Source organism: Gymnoscopelus microlampas (assembly GCF_963454915.1).
Source record: "Gymnoscopelus microlampas genome assembly, chromosome: 14".
NCBI lineage: Eukaryota > Metazoa > Chordata > Actinopteri > Myctophiformes > Myctophidae > Gymnoscopelus > Gymnoscopelus microlampas.
In genome coordinates this window covers 35,563,513-35,582,063 of record NC_139951.1, presented here as the reverse complement: position 1 = coordinate 35,582,063, position 18,551 = coordinate 35,563,513, and the positions used below count along the sequence as shown (strand labels likewise).

General features: G+C 42.7%; 1 protein-coding gene across 1 annotated transcript; it reads left to right on the top strand.

Annotated features, from left to right (window-relative positions):
- The first annotated feature begins 4,310 nt into the window (after nt 1–4,310).
- On the top strand, nt 4,311–16,090 carry gpr142 (G protein-coupled receptor 142). Its single transcript, XM_084079206.1, has 4 exons — nt 4,311–4,408; nt 4,768–4,971; nt 11,475–11,632; nt 15,086–16,090. Exons 3-4 carry the CDS (start codon nt 11,491–11,493, stop codon nt 16,048–16,050), a joined length of 1,107 nt encoding a protein of 368 aa, XP_083935332.1. The 5' UTR covers nt 4,311–4,408; nt 4,768–4,971; nt 11,475–11,490; the 3' UTR covers nt 16,051–16,090.
- The last annotated feature ends 2,461 nt before the right edge of the window (nt 16,091–18,551 follow it).

Sequence of the window (18,551 nt, the reverse complement as noted above, 5' to 3'; positions counted from 1 at the left end):
TAATGATAATATAATATTTTGATAATATTTGTTTTTTTCTTTAAAACTTTGAAAAAAAATAGTTTTCTTTGTGATACTGATAAATAAGAACACTATTTATCTCTATCTATTTTAATAATGTAATTCCCTTTATTCTAGTCTCTAGTGGATAAGATGTTGGCTTTCCACGCGGGAGACCCGGGTTCGGGTTTCCCATTGGGAGGAGGTTAAAAGGGGGCTGAGTGAGTGTAGCAGTAGTGGCTCAGAGAATCTGCCTGATGACGTAAAAACCTAATATCTCCCCCCATCTAGAAAGAATTGCCTTTAGGCTAGTGGATAAGATATTGGCTTTCCACACGGGAGACCCGGGTTCGAAGCCCGGATGTTACAAGGTCACATCTCACACCTACGTCCCACCGCCGATCCAAACCGTCATGTCTGGATCATAGTGTCGGGGGCTTTGTCAGAGTACCTGTTGTACCCGTCAGTTTTACTCTGTGTCCCTTTTATGCCCACATATGGAGATCTCTGATGTCATTAGTAGCCTATATGCCCATACCCTGTATATTGGCATGCCGATATATATGGGTATGTTGTTTGGATCGGCAACTGGATATCCATATATGGCCCTATATTGACATATCGGTCGGATCGGCAGTTCTGGACAACCCCTTATACGAACAACTCGACGGCGGGCACCGCACTCCCTCGAATCCTTGCCGATGCGCGAGCCGAGTTTAGCGTTGGTCGATCCCATAAACTGTACGCACATCATGACCATATATGTGCATAGCTGATCTCCATTTATGCCTATAATGGGCATATCGTGGTTGTTTATGGTTATGTCTGACTGATTCATAGCGACATGACTATATATGATGTGGTCCTGCCTATATATGGACGTATGGGGTTTGTTTATGGTTATGTATGAGTCAGAGTGATGTCAGAGGTCCGTCCGCCCTCCCAGTAGACAATTTTAATACAGGATAATCGCCAAGAAAATAATCAATAGTTGCAGCCTTAGGCCATTTGAGCTATTTTTTGAAGAATTCTGAAAACATTTGCCTATAACGACATGACTAAAACTAGAAAAAGTGCTCCTCGGAGCACAGGTCTCTGCCAGGTCAGGTAGGTTATTGTGGGCCAGCAATGTTCGGAATTCGGCAATCAGGATGGAATATGAAAAATTGGACGGAACGATCTTGATCACTTGACTATAGAGATAATGTGTACCGATTTGCATGATGTTTGGACAAAATTTGTTATATAAAGGAAAAGTGTTGCAAAAATCGGCCTCCTGGTGGCGCTATAATAGGGCAATGTTAAAAGGGTGGCATTTGTTTCTCAACGTAGTGCAAATGTGCGTGCAAAGTTTCACCGCAATCGGGCGCTGCGTTCATGATTGTTTCAGGAGTGTGTGTGCCCAGTTTCACTGCGATCAAGCCAACTCTGCCGGAGATTAGCTGTACACAGACAGAATGACAGACGGACACACACACGGACGGACGGACGGACGGACGGACAGGGGGCAAAACATACTCTCTCGCCATGCCTTTCGGCCTGGCGGAGACAATAAGGACGCCAGGGTCAATGTGGTTAACTGTGCCCTCATTACTCAGTCCATTTCAATAAGAGTGAAAAAAGGAATTGATGCTCTTTAATCAAATTAATTAAGCCCCGGGGATTAATGTGGTTAATTTTGCCTAATGGAGGCCCATTGAAGTCATGTTGGTGCCACAGCTTGTTTGTCTTACAATAGAAAAGAAGTTCTTAATTGAGTGAATAATGTGGAGTATTTGCCAAATAGAGTCACGGCTATGGTATGAGTCTGAGCTGAAATAACAAAACATAACTGTGAACTCATGTCGTGATATTAGTAAATGAGCCAGCCCCAACAAGGAGCTCAGGTAATTGGAGATCAGACACAGGACTTTTAACAGTACACATTTCATGGCAAGACACCAAGTTCCCATGTAAAAAAAAAAAAAAAATGTATGTACTGTGCATGCAATATTCCACCAATCTGACAGGACTTATGTTGCTCTGATCACTGAACAATACAGATCACAGATAAAGGACTTCATTATTATTATGGGACAATGTGGGATTAGCCTGCCATGGAGAATTTAACAATGTTAAGACATGACTGCACGGCTGAACTACAGCAAGATAAGAAGAGGGTGTATTGTTGTTCGGCTACTCATGTTACAGCCATTCAGAGTCTTACTGCTTTTTAGGTGTACTGAGTCACAGTTTGGAAACCAAAGTTTTTATGGAAGCCAGCCCAGGACGGAGTGACCTACACAAAGTGCTCTGTCTCAGCATCAGTTTATCTCACTGGAACAGTGCCATTATCTCTTTCTCTCTCTCTCTCTCTCTCTCTCTCTCTCTCTCTCTCAATTTTTCGGTCGCTCTCTTACCACTGACACACACAGGCTGACACAGAAGAAATGTAGGTTACACACACACAGTCCAGACCAGAGGGAGATTTATTTTGCAGTTGTCTGTGCGGGAGCGGATGGTGAGATAAAGATTGCCTATAACTCAGACTATAAATCAGACAGTCCTCTACACCTTGCAGGCGTGAAATTGTCTCTATGGGCTAGTACCTCTGACACAAAAACAGTCATATCCTAATGTGACACACTGGGGCAAACAACGTCATTACCACGCCAAAAGTAGCTGATCCACAAACTCACAATGCATCATCGCAACACAAAGTGTTGTGAGCTTGTAGATCTGCTATTTCTGGCTAATGTTCCCCCCCAGAATATTCATGCTGAGGTTCAGGTGGTTAATGTGATGGCTGGGCCATGCTGAGCCATTGTTCCAATCAGTGGCGATAATGTGTTTTTTTACATAATTGGTAACAGAATAGATTTATTAAAACCGTGGATGATGGTGCTTGACTTTATGAGACATTTGGTACTAAACAAAAGTATAAAGGTTGGCTGACAGAAATGGTGGAGTGCATGACAAGCAGTGGTGGAAAAGGTACACACAAGTAAAAGTATCAATACTGCAATGTAGATATACAAATACTTGAGTAAAATTACAAAAGTATTGGTATCAAAATGTACTTAGTGCACCAAAAGTAGAAAGTACTCATTATACAGAATGTCCCATTTCACAATTTCAAATGTAATTTTGCAGTGCCTGTTCAGTAGGCACAGGTAGCTCCAGAAATAAAGAAGTGACCTTCACTCTGCATGGGGTCGGGGACCGTTCAGTATAAAATAATAAGAGTCTGACAACAAGGCATACTGTGCATTGATGGAGCTACAAAATGTTCTTTTGTGCGACCTTTTGGTTGCTGTTTTTAAATGATAATAGATTTGAATTGTAGTTTTGTGTGTTCACACTCTTGTTGCTAATAAAAGGCCAGCAGAAAAAGTGACTGGAATCCAGTGAAGTATATTAATATATGTGCAGCATCATGTGAACACAGTTTCTGTGTAATTCTATTCTTATTTTAGGTAGAACATTACATTTCCCACCAGTGCTGCTGATTATTGTGGATAAAGGTACACTGAGTACATAAGGCAGTGAGTGGTGAAGCATATGAGCCATTGCATTAGTATCATGAAGCATACAAATGCTGGCAATTCATGTTCATGCAATTCATGCTTCACCCCATCCGATCAATATTACCCCATTGGCATCTTGTTCCCCATATCCACCCCTAGTCCAACGAGCGTGATTGATTGTGAGTCATGCCAGCACACGTTTGTTGTCGCTGGCAGTTCATTACACACTTGACTGAATCTCTGGTGCATTGTAAAGTCTTAAGTATTATGTATGTCAAGTAAACACGCAGACGGACAATGATCATGATGACCTCGGTCTATCTCCTGCACCGAGATCCTCTAACTCTGCCGTCTTATCTGCAGTTCTTTCTTTGACTGCAGGGTGGCCATATTGGGTCAAAACGAGCTTGCGTAGGCCTCAGGTCTGCTCATGGTTTGCCAAACAGACCTGCCTGAAGTGATGCATGAATGACTTGTTCTAATCTATGTACAGTATTTAACCCAGTCATTCTGTGTTGTTTGCTTTGGAGTGTTGCTACCATCAACAGTTTGCAATTGCGGAGTGTTGCTACCATCAACAGTTTGCAATTGTGGGAAGTGTTTTCCTCAGAGAATTTAGTTAAGTTAGGGCCACATTACAATGTGCAATGCTAACGTGGCTCCCATTTTGATGATTTACTTAGTGATAATTGTGTGGGTTTTGACTGCTGTTATGAATACATACATACAATTAGCAACATCACTTGTTTTGTTTCTTGGATCCTACGTGTCTCCCTGCATGTTGTGGGCACTGCTATATTTGGAGGGCTGAGGTCCATTTACATTCCGATCACAACCTACAAAAGCCTTTGAGACCTCGTTAAATCTCACTCAGGCGCAAAGCGCACATCATGTCTGCACAGGTAATGTCACAAAGAAGAAACCGGCTTAGTTTATAATGTCGCATTTCGATTTTTGTAAGTATATTAACACAGGTTTGAGTTCTTTGTTTGTTTTTTTAGGTTTTATCACTTCTTCCTCTCACTCACTCTGCAACTCCCCCTCGTCGCTCTTTCATTGGATCAGTTTCCTCTCATTTACCTGTTTTCCATACACAGATCAATCCCTCTATCTGCCCTCCCACCCTCCCGCCCTCCCTCTCTCTCTGTCTCTCTCTGTCTCTCTCTCTCTCTCTCTCACTGTCACCCCCTCTCATTCTCCTGCTCTCCTTTTTCACTCCCCTCCTTCTCAACCCCTTCACTCACTCTTGCACTCGTTGCAGTGATGTACCGACTGCTGGGAGCCCGCTTCTCCTTCTCCTCCTCCTCATCGTCTTCCTCCTCCTCCTCCTCCACTTCTGCACTGTGGGTCGTGAGTGTGGCCAGCAGCGATGTCGGGGACTCAGCAGGAGCCGCCGGGGGGACACATGCATCGGAGGACAGTCTCTAACACAGATGGAGAGGCACTGTGAAGAGTGGAAGTGAAGGTAAGAGTCCTGCACCTGCATGCGTACTAGTTGCCAACACAAGGACAGACCATACAAGGTAACACAAACTGGCTTCTGAGGAGTGAACTGTGTAAAAGGACCGTGCTATTATTTCTTGTGTAATCAACGCTGTAAAATGTCATTGACTTCAGACGTTGGTGTATTGTCTTATAAAAGTTCATATGCAAGGCGCAGGGAGGGTCTGGCCTTTATCATTTCAAATATGTTTTGCAACAGAAGATTCCTCAGATTCAGTTTTTTATCAACAATAAAAACAATATTTATGGCATTTTTCTCCATGTTCCGCCCCCCTCATATTCTAAGGGAGGGCTTCTTATGACACATTTGTCATAATATTAGTCTGTGATTCCTGACGCCAAAATGCACTTGTGGGTTATGTCTTCGTAATAACTTTGGTCAGGGTAATGGGCTTGTGAACTTTGAACGACTCATAAACTGTATGTTCAGGAAGTTGGGCTTCTGCAGAGACTAGATCCGGTGCTGCCTGTCAGCCGTTTCTTTGCTGCACAGGGCAAACCGAACCCTGTACATCTTCCCATACGTCTCACCCTAACTGACACAGGCTTCTCCAGCTTCAAGACAGGCCCGTCAAGCCGTCAAACCTGAACTCATTCTCACTTTTCTTGTACACCAAAACGCATTCTCTTCACTGTGAGACAGTGATACGTCTTGTGTACAGTTATGCTGCCAAGCGCCCTTTCAGTCCTCTCTAATCTCCCAGGCGTTGTTGTTTCAGGTGCATGGCCTCTCCATGAATAATTAAGAGACTTTAGAGAAAGGGACAGCAGATAGAGTTTAGTTCATCTCCGTGGGTACCGAACGCCCCTTTCCAGCCTTCCTGCCGGAACTCGAAGCTGGGACAACCATCGAAAATAGAGCTTTAATCAGGAACATGCACTGGCCTCTGATCCTATAAGCTATGGGTGGCTCAGTTGTCCTGCTTATACCAAGTTCCTTCCCATACTTATTTGCTTGCTGGGATATTTCATCAGAGGACACTGTCTGCTGATACATGGGTGAATCAACAGTACTAAATTTCCCGTGAGTAAGAAGACCATAACCGTTGTGCAGTCATGTCAGAATTATCTTGCGTGCTAGATTTAATCTAACACCTATAAAGAGTGTCATTATATGGTGTGAAGCCAAGGAGAGTGGAAGGAAGATGCTCTATTCTCACAGCTAGAATGCATTGTGCCTCTGGGGCATAATATGATGGCAGAAATCTAAATTGTTCATGTAATAAGCGTGATGAATGACAGTTGGATGTGTGGCAGCGTCGGTTTCTCATGCTTTGTGATTACTGCCTTCCCGTTTAAATAGGACTCTAGTGTAAAACTACTAGCTTTGGGGTTATTGATTGCTGACACCATCAGTGGTGTCCTGAGAACCCCAGAGACTGGGGTTTCATTCATACAGTACATACATACATACATACATATACAGTATATATATATATATATATATATATATATATATATATATATATATATATATATATATATATATATATATATATATACACACACACACACACACACACACACACACACACACACACACACACACACACACACACACACACACACACACACACACACTCGTATCTCCACATTGATTGCATATTAAGAAATGCTCGGTTGCCTTTTACACGCAGTTGAGACGCTGGTTCAACAGCTGTCCCTGTTTTGAAACCCAGCTGTGGCAGTGCTTAAAATGTTTGTCTTTGAGTGTTTAATCATAACAAAGCCATTCATTCTGAACACTGAAAGGCTACAATTCTTTATATTGGTATGGGGTATTTGTATCGTGGAAATGTGACCTTTGCTTTGGCAGTGAAGGCAATATAGTTGTTGTGGTTGTGCACCAGCGCCATGAACACAACACCAGTAACAAAGTATTGTCCACTCAAACAGATACAGTTGCAGAATCCTGAGTGTTAGTTTAACTCTGAGAGGGTAAGAATTCCCTCTACCAAGTCTACTTCCACTGGGAGTCACACTCCTGTTAATTAGGAGTTAAACTTCTATTAATACCACATCCTATCTCAGCAAGTGCATGTCCTTACATAACAAAGGGTGAAATATGAGTATGTTTTCGGTCTGATACGGTTGACAGACCAAGCAGCCGCTCGCTTAAGAAGATACTTCTTCAAAAGCAGAGGAGCTGTTCTCGACTTGTCATAGGAAAAGCTATATTGATTTATGGCTTGGCTTATATATGTCTGCGGCAAGAACCGCACGTGCACAGCGTGTTCAATGGTGTATAATGGGCTCATTACACAACATGTATCACTGGTAAAGTACCAGACCTGGCACTTTACTCAGGGTGGCTGAGGGACTGTGACCAATTAATCAACTGTATGATAGTTTCATTCATAAGACGGACAGCATGTCATAACACATTCTGCGTAACTCAAAATGTTCACTTGGGGGGTTGGGATTGGGTGGGGGGGGGGTGATCCCATTATTCTATTTATTTTTATTCTGCAGGACTGTCACAATTCAACTCGATAATTCATAGGTGAGGATGAGTCGCCTTTAATTACTGACTGTTAATACATTTCAGCAACCCAGGTCATAGTGTTTGCTCCTTGTTGTGTCAGTGATGGCCACTGAGCAGGAGATTGAGGCTCTGTGATGTTGGTTGAGCGTCCACAAATGTGTGTGTCACTGCAAGCTTAAGAGATAACACAGACAAATGCTTCTGCATGGATGAACCAAGTAAATTAAGGATGACAGGTGGAGGAGTGGTCGAGGGAGGAAAAACAGGAGGCATGGCGTCCAGGTGAAAGGGTGAGACGCGGAGATAGACGGACATGAGCAGATAATGAGTGACTGCTCACAGGGTCACCATGAACTGTCCATCTGCTGTTGTGACCGTCCAGTTAAATTGACTGGGTCCAATCTCCATGGCCTTACTGACCTCCATTAAGACAGTTTTCTCTCTGACAAACAGCACTACCAGACCAGCTCTATTTATCTAACATCCTTCTCTCCTAAGCACTAAACCTGTCATCCCTATTTTGGGATGCCAAAATTTCCAAAAAGAGAAAAAAAAGAAAAGAAAAGAAAAAAGTAGATCTACGCGTTTTGAGCTTGTAGATGTAGATTGGCTATTTTTTAAATGGGGCATAACCACCTAAACCCTATAGTAATTAATTGAGCGGGGTCCTCCGGGGCTTTATACTAGGTCCACCCCCCCAACCCCTACACCAAATCTCTGTATCCTAAATAGCCTATCTACAAGCTTACGGGCTACGTGCCGCGTTGCGATGCGTTGTGAGTTTGATGATCAGCTATTTTCACTGAATGTTTGCCCCAGAATAGGGACGCTAGGGCAGTGGTTCTCAAAGTGGGGTCCGGGGACCCCCAGGGTCCTTGGGGGGGTTCCAGGGGGTCTCCAGCAAAATGTGTTAATCCAGCATCACAATCATTTTTTTTATTTATTTATTTATTTATTTTATCCCACGATTTTGTAACCCACATTTTTTCACCCAGTGCCAATTGCCTATGTAATCCTGGGCACTACCTACCCTCTGCCAGCCTAGGGAGAGCCCAAGCTGAAGCTCATGCCTCCTTCAATGCATGAGGAGCAAGCAGGCCGCTTCTTATCACCCGACAGGGGGGAGTTTCCCTGGTTGGACATAGCGCGTGGAAGGAACACGTTATTCCAACCAGTTCCCTTCTCCTCCATCAGGCGCCCCGGCTGACCAGGGGGAGGCAGTATAGTGACCAGGATTACTACATGTTTTTGTGAGGGTATTAACTACCCTAGGAGACACGGGGAGAACATGCAAACTCCACACAGAACATGCAAACTCCACACAGCATCACAATCATTTTAACCACTTTATGTTTTTGATTGATTGATTGAATACTTTATTAGACAGACATGCTCAACAGTACGGGTACAGTCATACACTTGGGCTAAAAGGATGTATATTTTATATGTTGGCTATTCAAAAATAGCAGGTGTACAAGCTCACAGCGCATCACTTTTTGCCGTGCTATATGAGCTTGTACATCTGCCATTTTTGAACATTTTTGAAAAATCTCTAAAGTGTTAGAAGGGTCCCTGGCACAAATTATATTTTCAAATGGGGGTCTGTGGCCAAAAACATATCAATTTTGGGGTCCTTGACATGACAAATTTGAGAACCACTGCATTAGGTTTCATTTCGTCAAGTGTTTACGCACAGGACACAGAGGTTGTCCACCCTCATGCTCATCCCATTCAGCATTATGGACAGCAGGGTTGAAGTGAGAGCACTCAAAAAGCAGAACTTAACATAGAAACCGATTGTGTCAAGGGTCATGACGTTACAGTATTATTTCACTCCTGTGAACAACCCTATAAAAACCTATAGACCTATAGAAACCCTATAAAGATGTCATTATATTCTCTTCATATCTACAGTATAATGAATTATATAAATGAATTATATATGAAGGCTCATAAGTCATTATGGCATTTTTTATAATGCAATATGAAGATATGTCTTCCTCTAGTTGGACTATGCTTATAGATTTACTATTGTTACATCCCTTATACCCTAGTTTTTAATTTATATAATTACAGCACTTATCCCCAAGAACATTATGTAAATTGGTAAATCGATTAACTGCTTTTGTGATGCGATAGATGAGGGAGGTCAGCAATAGAACAAGTCAGAAAAATATCTGCAAAGAATATGAATTTGAATATGGGTTTGTTTTTGCGCTTCTGCATTTGTTTCTCTTTTTCTTTTTTCACTTTTATAGTTGTACTGTTGTAGGCAATTATTATTGATGTATATTCTGTGCTATTGTTTGTTTTGTTGTTTTGTTTTGTATTCTCTGCTTTGTTGTCATATTTTCTTCTTAGTCGTCATCACTGACTGTGGTGTTCACATCATGAAAAATAAAGTATGAAAAGTACAGGACCCAGAGGTCTGTCCACCCTCTATGAATTATGACACTTTGAAACTCATGCTCATCCCATTCAGCATTATGTACAGAAAGTGAGAGCACTCAAAAAGCAGAACTTAACATAGAAACCGATTGTGTCAAGGGTCATGACGTTTCAGTATTATTTCACTGCTGTGAACAATGCTATAAAATTCTAAAGAAACCCTATAAAGATGTCATTATATTCCCTTCATATATATATATATATATATATATACGTAGGTGTGAGCGGCTCTCACACGCGCCACGGCGCCAACCCGACCGATATGCCTGAGTCATAGTGTCAGGGGCTTTTTAGAGTACCTGTTGTACCCGTCTGTCTGTGTCCTGTTTCTGCCCATATATGGAGATCTCTGTATCTGTCAGCCCTTGTCCCTTTTACAGTATACCCATACTTTTTGAACTATGGAGATCCCTGATGTCATCAGTATATGCTCATAAATTGGCATACCCATATGGGCATGCCAATACATTCCCGTATATTGGCATACCCATACAGTATATGACCATAATGCTTGGATTGGCAGTTCTGGACAACTGCATCCATATCCATATTCCATATTCTGGATGCCTGCCTATTGCCTACATATTGATGGACATGTCGGTCGGATCTGGACAACCGCTTATCTGAACGACTCGATAGTGGGCACCGCACTCCCTCAAGTCCTTGCCGCTGCGCTAGCCTAGTTTGAAGAAGGTCGTTCCATATATGCATATGACCATATATGGGCGTAGCGATCGGATCTGTGGCTCTGGCCAACCGGCTCTCCATATATGCCTATATGTGGGCGTATCGGGTTTGTTTATGGTTATGTCTGAGTTAGTGACGTGGCCGTGGTCTTGCCTATATGGACTTATCGGATTTGTTTATGGTTATGTCTGAGTCATAGTGACGTGGTCATGGTCTTGCCTATATGGGCGTATGTTTATGTCATAAACAAACCCGATATACCCTCACAGTGTGTGAGCTTGTAGATATGCTATTTTCAAAGATCCTGACACATCTTCTCTAATTTTGGTTATTTAGTCTCTAAGCGGTTAGTGCCACACATTCCGGTTAAACCGTCCCATTTCTATTGGATTCTGTAAATCAGGGGTCTTCAACGTTTTTCAGGGAGGGATGAAGCAGAGACCCGTACTACATATTTGTATAAACTTGTGTTGCAGATTAAACTTTTTCTGCTGTACATGGTTAACAATCATGTGCGAATGTTTTTTGTAGGCTAATGCTTTAAAAACATGAGCTTCATAGAACATGTTACCAAACACTATATCGTTACTGTCGAACCTAGAAACATTGTATCTTCATGTTTCAACTTCTCATGTTTCTTAAAATAAATGAATGAACTTCTGTATCATACGACTGTGTTGGACAAAAGTAATGAAAATAGCACATCTACAAGCTCACAACATGTCGCAATGCGACGCGTTGTGAGCTTGTAGATCAAATCCGTTTTTTTTTCTTTCTGTGTGTTTACCTTTACCATCTATACCCAAACCTCCATGTTCTTTTGTTGTTTAATTTTTATTTTTCAGGTGAAGCAGTAAGGTCATGATTGAGTGGCCCAATTTGACGGTGGCCGCCAGCCACCAAGAGCCGAGTTTGAAACCAGAGGAGCTACAACGATCTGAATGTGTTCTGGGCTTCTTCCCTGTTATCTACTACAGTGCTCTCCTCTGTGTTGGGGTCCCAGGTATACTGCATATACACCACTGGTTCTCAAAGTAGGGTCCTTGAGGGGACTCCAGGGGTCCTTGAGCGGGTTCCAGGCAAAATGAGGAACGGTTTAAATACTTTAGCTCTATTACATTTTTCAGCTATTCGAAAATAGCACCACAGTAGCACTACAAGCACCATTTTACAAAGATCTTGACACATCTTCTCTTATGGGGGTCCCTGGCACAAACGGGGGTCCACGGTCAAATACATATCAATTTGGGGCACATTGACGTCAAAACGTTTGAGAACCTCTGATTTACAAAGTTATTCTCTGTTGAATCTCTCCTGTTATCTACTACAGTGATATGTTCTGTGTGGGGGTCCTAAGTATATTATATGATATAAACAATTGATTAGATTATTTAGTACGGTAAACACAAGTGTAGCAGAGGCTTTCCAGTGAACCAACATGCACACTAGCAGCCAGCACCTAGACTAATTCTAGTAAAAATGACTGCTGTGAAAAAGGTCTATTATTCTGTGTTGAATCTGTCATAGTGGGAAATAACAATGACAGGTCAGGAGATGCTCTGGTGGCTCGACTGTGTAACGCACTGCTGACCACTGTTTGACGCAATGTTGTCCTGGGTTCGGATCTCACTCAAGAATCGGTGCTGTGTGTTGTATATCTAAATAAAGCAGCACGAATGCTTAAAAAAGAACCGAAGGTCAGAAGTGCATTTAACTGATAGTCACATTACAGCAGATGTGCTTGTGTTACGCCGCAATCAATAGCTGGACCAAGCAGTGCTAGATGGATCTCTCCGTTCATGTCTATTCATAATGAAAGTGGTGAGCAACTGCACAAGATGGACACGATCAATGCGCAAGTGAGTTAGAGATACATTACTGGTGCATTAGCAGCCATGAGAGTTACTATAACACATGATCAAGCTTCCTCTCCTGGTTTCATGGGGTCAAGTTCTGATTGACACTCTCAGAATTAAATTAACAGTCAGGATTTTGCTGTTGTAGTTTGAGCATCCATCCAACCATCACTCCATTCATTCATTCTTTGATAGTCTTGATAATTCCACATCGCTCCAAACCCCTGGTCTCTGGTGTCCAATATTAACATCCCAGCATGCTAAATTCACTGCAGCATTGCTGTCATTACTGTGTATGAGACTGCTAGACAGACGGCAAATCGATGGCCGTGATTTGGTATTGATCCTGCGGCGATGAGACAGAGTGAGTGTTGTAGAGTGGAAGGATCGGTTCAGACCGGCTATATATCAGACACGTCACAGTGGACACTCCAGATGACCTCAGGGACACATCAAGGGCATAGCAGCGTAATTGGCCCCGAAGGGAACAGAAAAGGGCCAGCATGCTGGAGTCAACAACTGTAGGGGTGAAAGTATGTGGTTGACATTATTTTAACCACTTGAACTCTAGCATCCCTATTTTGACCATTTCATATTAGGCGAACATTTAGCAAAAATAGGCAAATCTACAAGCTCATAGTCGGTTGCAACGCAGCGCATTGTGAACATTTAGACTGACAAAGAGATTTGGTGTAGAGGGAAAAAAAGAGTGGACCAATTATAGAGACCTGGGGTCCCCGGTCAACTATATAGGATTTAAGTGATACAAAATGTGTATACATTTAAAGCTACAATCCATAAGTTGTATACAATGATAGCCAAACTACAATTAAGATGGCGGCACAACTAGTCTACTACAATCTGGTGTGGCGTGCGCTGTCTGCTTCAAATGACTTGATTGACATTATCAACCAATCAGTGTTCTACTGACACCAGGGTTAAAATTTCGCAATGGAGGAGTAGGGAGACCACCTCCAACCACTGCAGATGTGCTCGTTATATTATATTAACATACACATGAATAACGTGAACAAGTCCCGGATTGTGGCTTTAAATGTAGCTACTGGAAGATAGATAAGACTTTCTGCAGACAAATCAATGCCTTGTAACTTACACTACTGTGAATGCACCCAGCAGAATATTTTGACGATGATATCGCTTCTACTTCATATCTGGCAGCCTTTGTCTGTCTCTGTTTGTTTGTGTCTGTCTCTATGTCTGTTTATCTCCGTCTTTCGACTGTTACCATCTGGCAAACTGTACCGCCCTGATGTAGCAGGCTCAGGAACCATTTCCAGGCACATGGACTATACAAAGCCGTGTGTAACCACAGTATTCACTATATATATATATATATATATATATATATATATATATATATATATATATATATATATATATATATATACCCAAGTGTATTTGACAAGCGGATATTATCATATCCTTGAAATCGCTTCTGAAAATATATATGTTCAGAAAAGCATTCTTGTAAAGCACATGTCCATGTATATAACCTCCCTTTTCTTAGATGTAAACTTTTAATTTTTATCTTTGGTAGCCTCGGCCATGTGCACAAGTTGGTTAGTGAGGGGCTTACAAATGGCCGGCCTCTCCAAAAGGAGGGCCAAGCAGTTAGCAAGGTACTGCTCAGTATCAGCCATTATAGGAAGCCGCTCAATTTGGAGAAGGTGTTGTTTCATTTATCCATGATTTATGTCCGCTGTGTCTGACAAGTATGTCAACTATACTGTATGTAACAATGTTCTGCCGTCTATGCACTTTGTAACTGGCTGTTCTCCTATTGTGTGACTGCACTGGCAGTGTTTATGTCCTTTGTACAAGGCATCCTTGTACTTCTGTTTATGTGGACATAAATAAACCTTGTGTGTTTGTGTATATGTATATATGTATATATGTATATATATATATATATATATATATATATATATATATATATATATATATATATATATATATATATATATATATATATATATATATATATATATATATATATATATATATATATATATATATATATATATATATATATATATATATATATATATATTTAAATAACTTTATTTATATAGCACTTCTCTAAACAGAAGTCACAAAATGCTGCACAGAGACATTACACATGTGTTCATTTGTTGACCTGGCATCCTATAGTTTGTATTGTACAGATTATAAATGTTTTGATATTATACTGTTTAGACTGATGATAGGTTCTTAGTTTACCTATGATCCTAGATTACTATCTTTATGCATTTGATGTATTACCTCGCGTTTACCTTGCTTACTGTAAATCGCTCTGGATTAAGAGCATCCTTAATGCCTAAATAGTAAATGCTGTGAACCATTCTTACTCCCTGTCTCCCTCTCTCTCTCTCTCTCTCTCTCTCTCTCTCTCTCTCTCTCTCTCTCTGTCTCTCTCTCTCTCTCTCTGTCTCTCTCTGTCTCTCTCTCTCTCTCTCTCTGTCTCTCTCTCTCTCTCTCTCTCTCTCTCTCTCTCTCTGTCTCTCTCTCTCTCTCTCTCTCTCTCTCTCTCTCTCTCTCTCTCTCTCTCTCTCTCTCTCTCTCTCTCTCTCTCTCATCAGTGAACATCCTCACGGCAGTGGCCCTGTCCAGGCTGGCCTGCCGGACCAAGAAGCCTCTGTACTATTACCTGCTGGCAGTGACGGCCTCGGACATCCTCTCTCAGCTCTTCATCATCTTCGTGGGCTTCCTGCTTGAGACGGCCGTGTTCCACCGGGAAGTCCCCACCCTGCTGCTGCACGCCGTGAGTGCGGCCGAATTCGCCGCCAACCATGCCTCCATCTGGTCCACGGTTCCCCTCACCGTGGACCGCTATGTGGCGCTGTGCCACCCCCTCCTTCACCGCCAGATCAGCTACCCAGCACGTACCAGGAAGATCATCGCTGTGGTGCTGGTACTGTCGCTGGCGTCGGGCGTGCCTTTCTTCTGGTGGTCGGACCTGTGGCGGGAGAGCCACCCGCCCACGCCGCTGGACTACGCCCTCATATGGACACATGTGACCCTCATCTACTTCCTGCCCTGCAGTATCTTCCTGGTGCTGAACTCGCTCATCATCTGCACGCTGAGGGCGAGCCAGAGGCAGCGATGCTGCCAGGAGGAGGGCAGCAGCCATGGAGGGGCCGCCCCCTCGCGGCGCCTGGGTAAAACGACGGCCATGCTGCTGGCCATCACCTCTGTGTTCTCTGTGCTGTGGGCCCCCAGGACAGCCGTGGTCATCTACCACCTGTACGTGTCGTCCGTACACGGCGACTGGCGCGTCCACCTGGCGTACGACCTGTCCAACATGCTGGCGATGCTCAACACAGCCGTCAACTTTTTCCTGTACTGCTTTGTGAGCAAGCCCTTCCGCGCCGTGGTGCGGGACGTGCTGCTGCTCAGAGGGGGCCCACTTCATCCTGGCAATGCCCTGCGGCGGAACCAGACCCCGGCCAACGCGTCCATCTCCTCTCTGTACAGTGGGAACAACAAGCGCTTGCCGCGGGAGGAGGCCACCCCGCCACCGCGCAGGGCCAGTGAGACTGTTTGACCCTGTACCACCCCTCGCCCTACACCGTCCCCCCCTCCCCCTCCTCCTCATAACCGCTCGTCCCACGGCCCCAGAGCGCCTGTGACCTCAGAGCCACATGCTACATTCCAGCCACGTCCATGGACAGCTGCCAGTCACCCTTTGAGATTTCTCAAAAGGCCCAACTGAACTGAAACACTAAGTCACAAAACGGTATGTTTTTTGTTTTTGTTTTTTGTACAGTTTAGAATGTGTCCTCGGCTGTTGTTCTAAGCATGAATCAGCTGAGATGACAACATATTTATTTTTCTTGAAAGGAATTTTGGCTAAATAAAACTGCTACCTTTTTTCCCCTATTTCCATGTATGGTTGAAATATCATGCAAGATTATTTTTTTTACGTTTTAAACAAAAAAAGAGTGACAGATTCCGTAAGGCTGCTTTGCGTTTGATAAACCCCTGTGGCGTAATAATTTGGTTTGCTTAGACCAGGGAGCAGAAGATGACAGCCAAGGTTGTACTTTGCATGCTGCCAAGTGTGATCCCATTCATCTATCCTCTTCTGGTTTTAATCGCATTGAGTGACATTCATACGGTTACAGTCGATTCCAGTTAAACCTACTCGATATTGTGTCATTTCAAGAGCACTGAGGCAGAACCGTTAGACAAGCTAGGAGTGCGGCTACTTAAACTGCTCTCTATTCTAGTCGGTGGCTGTCTTTCCTAATCAAGGGGAAATGCCCAACATTCAAATCACAAATCATCAGGCTTGCCGAGCATAGCCAATCGAGCAAGGAAATTGTCCTCCCTTTCAGCAGTGCGCTCCCAGGCACAAAGAGCACAGCTGCTAAGGCCAGTGTTTATTTTTCATGAAATGCAACTCGATGGAGCCTTAAATGAAAGCTTGCTGTCTAAGCAGCAGGAGTGAAGACCCTGTTCTTCAAACAGCCCCTGCCCCTGCCACACCACCCCTGCAAGCTTTTGCTAAACAAACCGAAGATTAGGCTGATGGTGTGTGTGTGTGTGTGTGTGTGTGTGTGTGTGTGTGTGTGTGTGTGTGTGTGTGTGTGTGTGTGTGTGTGTGTGTGTGTGTGTGTGTGTGTGTGTGTGTGTGTGTGTGTGTGTGTGTGTGTGTGTGTGTGTGTGTGATTACACGCACATACGCATACGCACTCATAGACACACTTGATCAAAACAAGCATGAACGTGAGTGCACACAAAGATGCTCACAGCCACACACACATGCACACACTTTCACAAACACATGAATAAGCACATGCACTCATGCACGCGCATACGCACACACACATCATCATCATCATCTAGTACATTTCCATGTGGTTTAAAAAAAGAAATCTTCTTAGAAATAACCCACATTCTACCAATATGTTGAATCATTAATCAAGTTAATACATGATTGGAATGTGATATGATATGACTACCAATCAAAGGCAAGTGATATGTACTTAAAGTAGGCATCAGTGTGGCTAATGTACTAATGAGTGCTGCTGTTAAAATGTTTTTAATTAAGATACTTAAGAGTGGTGAACCATGTTCTATGATGTCTTGTTAATCATGCAAACTTAATACGTGTTTTTTATTAGACTCAAGAGGAACAAGCTCTGGCTATTGCTTATTAGAAATGCCATGACATTTTATTCCTAGTAGAGGTTTTTTGATCAGTTTGATGTTGTTGAATCAAGTGATATTGTTGCATCCACACTCAGAGCTTGCTTGCCTGCAGGATCAGTGTTATAAGCTGTCTGATAATTATTGCAAATGATATGCTTTTTTAATGACATGGTGTACAATCAACAGCGTTTCATTAGAAAATGTCAAACATGTTCCATTTTTCTAAATGTCAAACATTGTTCTCAACGGCAGCTTGTGCTTTTTGTATTTTGTTGTTTTTTAACAACTGCTATCCACCTTACCGTGTGGTGTTCATGATCTCAGTGATGGATAAGCAGTAATGTTTAGCAGTTTTATGATAAGCGGCATTCTGTTCTTCCGTATCAGGTAGTTTGGGCATGTCATCACAAGCAAAAATCATCAGAAATTGTGAAAGTAGCTGATGTACAAACTCACAACGGGTCATGCTGTGATGCATTGTGAGCTTGTGGATTGGTTATTTTCACCACGCGAAACCGTATGTACGTATAAAGTTGGGCATAATTTGTTAATTGCCTTCACAGTGTCATGGATCGAGATCAGGGGTCTTCAACATCTTTCAAGCCAAGGATTAGCTGAGCAAGAGATGAAGCAGGGACCAACCATATTGTATAGAATTGTGTTGCAGATTCAACTTTTTCATAATTTCATAGATAGCTTCCATAGACTTGTTTGACAGCACTGTTATTATGTAGCATTGTGTTGGATTCATGTTAATGAGTACTTTCAGATTGTTAACCACTTAAACCCTCAATACTTAGAAAACGTGTACTTGGTCTGCTCTTTTTTTCCTTTCTAAACCAAACCTCTTTGCCAAAAGTAGCCAATCTATAAGCTTAGAACGCCTCGCAG

Coding starts and splice junctions, on each gene's coding strand:
- gpr142 (XM_084079206.1), top strand. CDS start 11,491: ATGATTGAGTGGCCCAATTTGACGGTGGCCGCCAGCCACCAAGAGCCG. Junction 11,633..15,085: donor CCTCTGTGTTGGGGTCCCAG/GTATACTGCATA, acceptor CTCTCTCATCAG/TGAACATCCTCACGGCAGTG.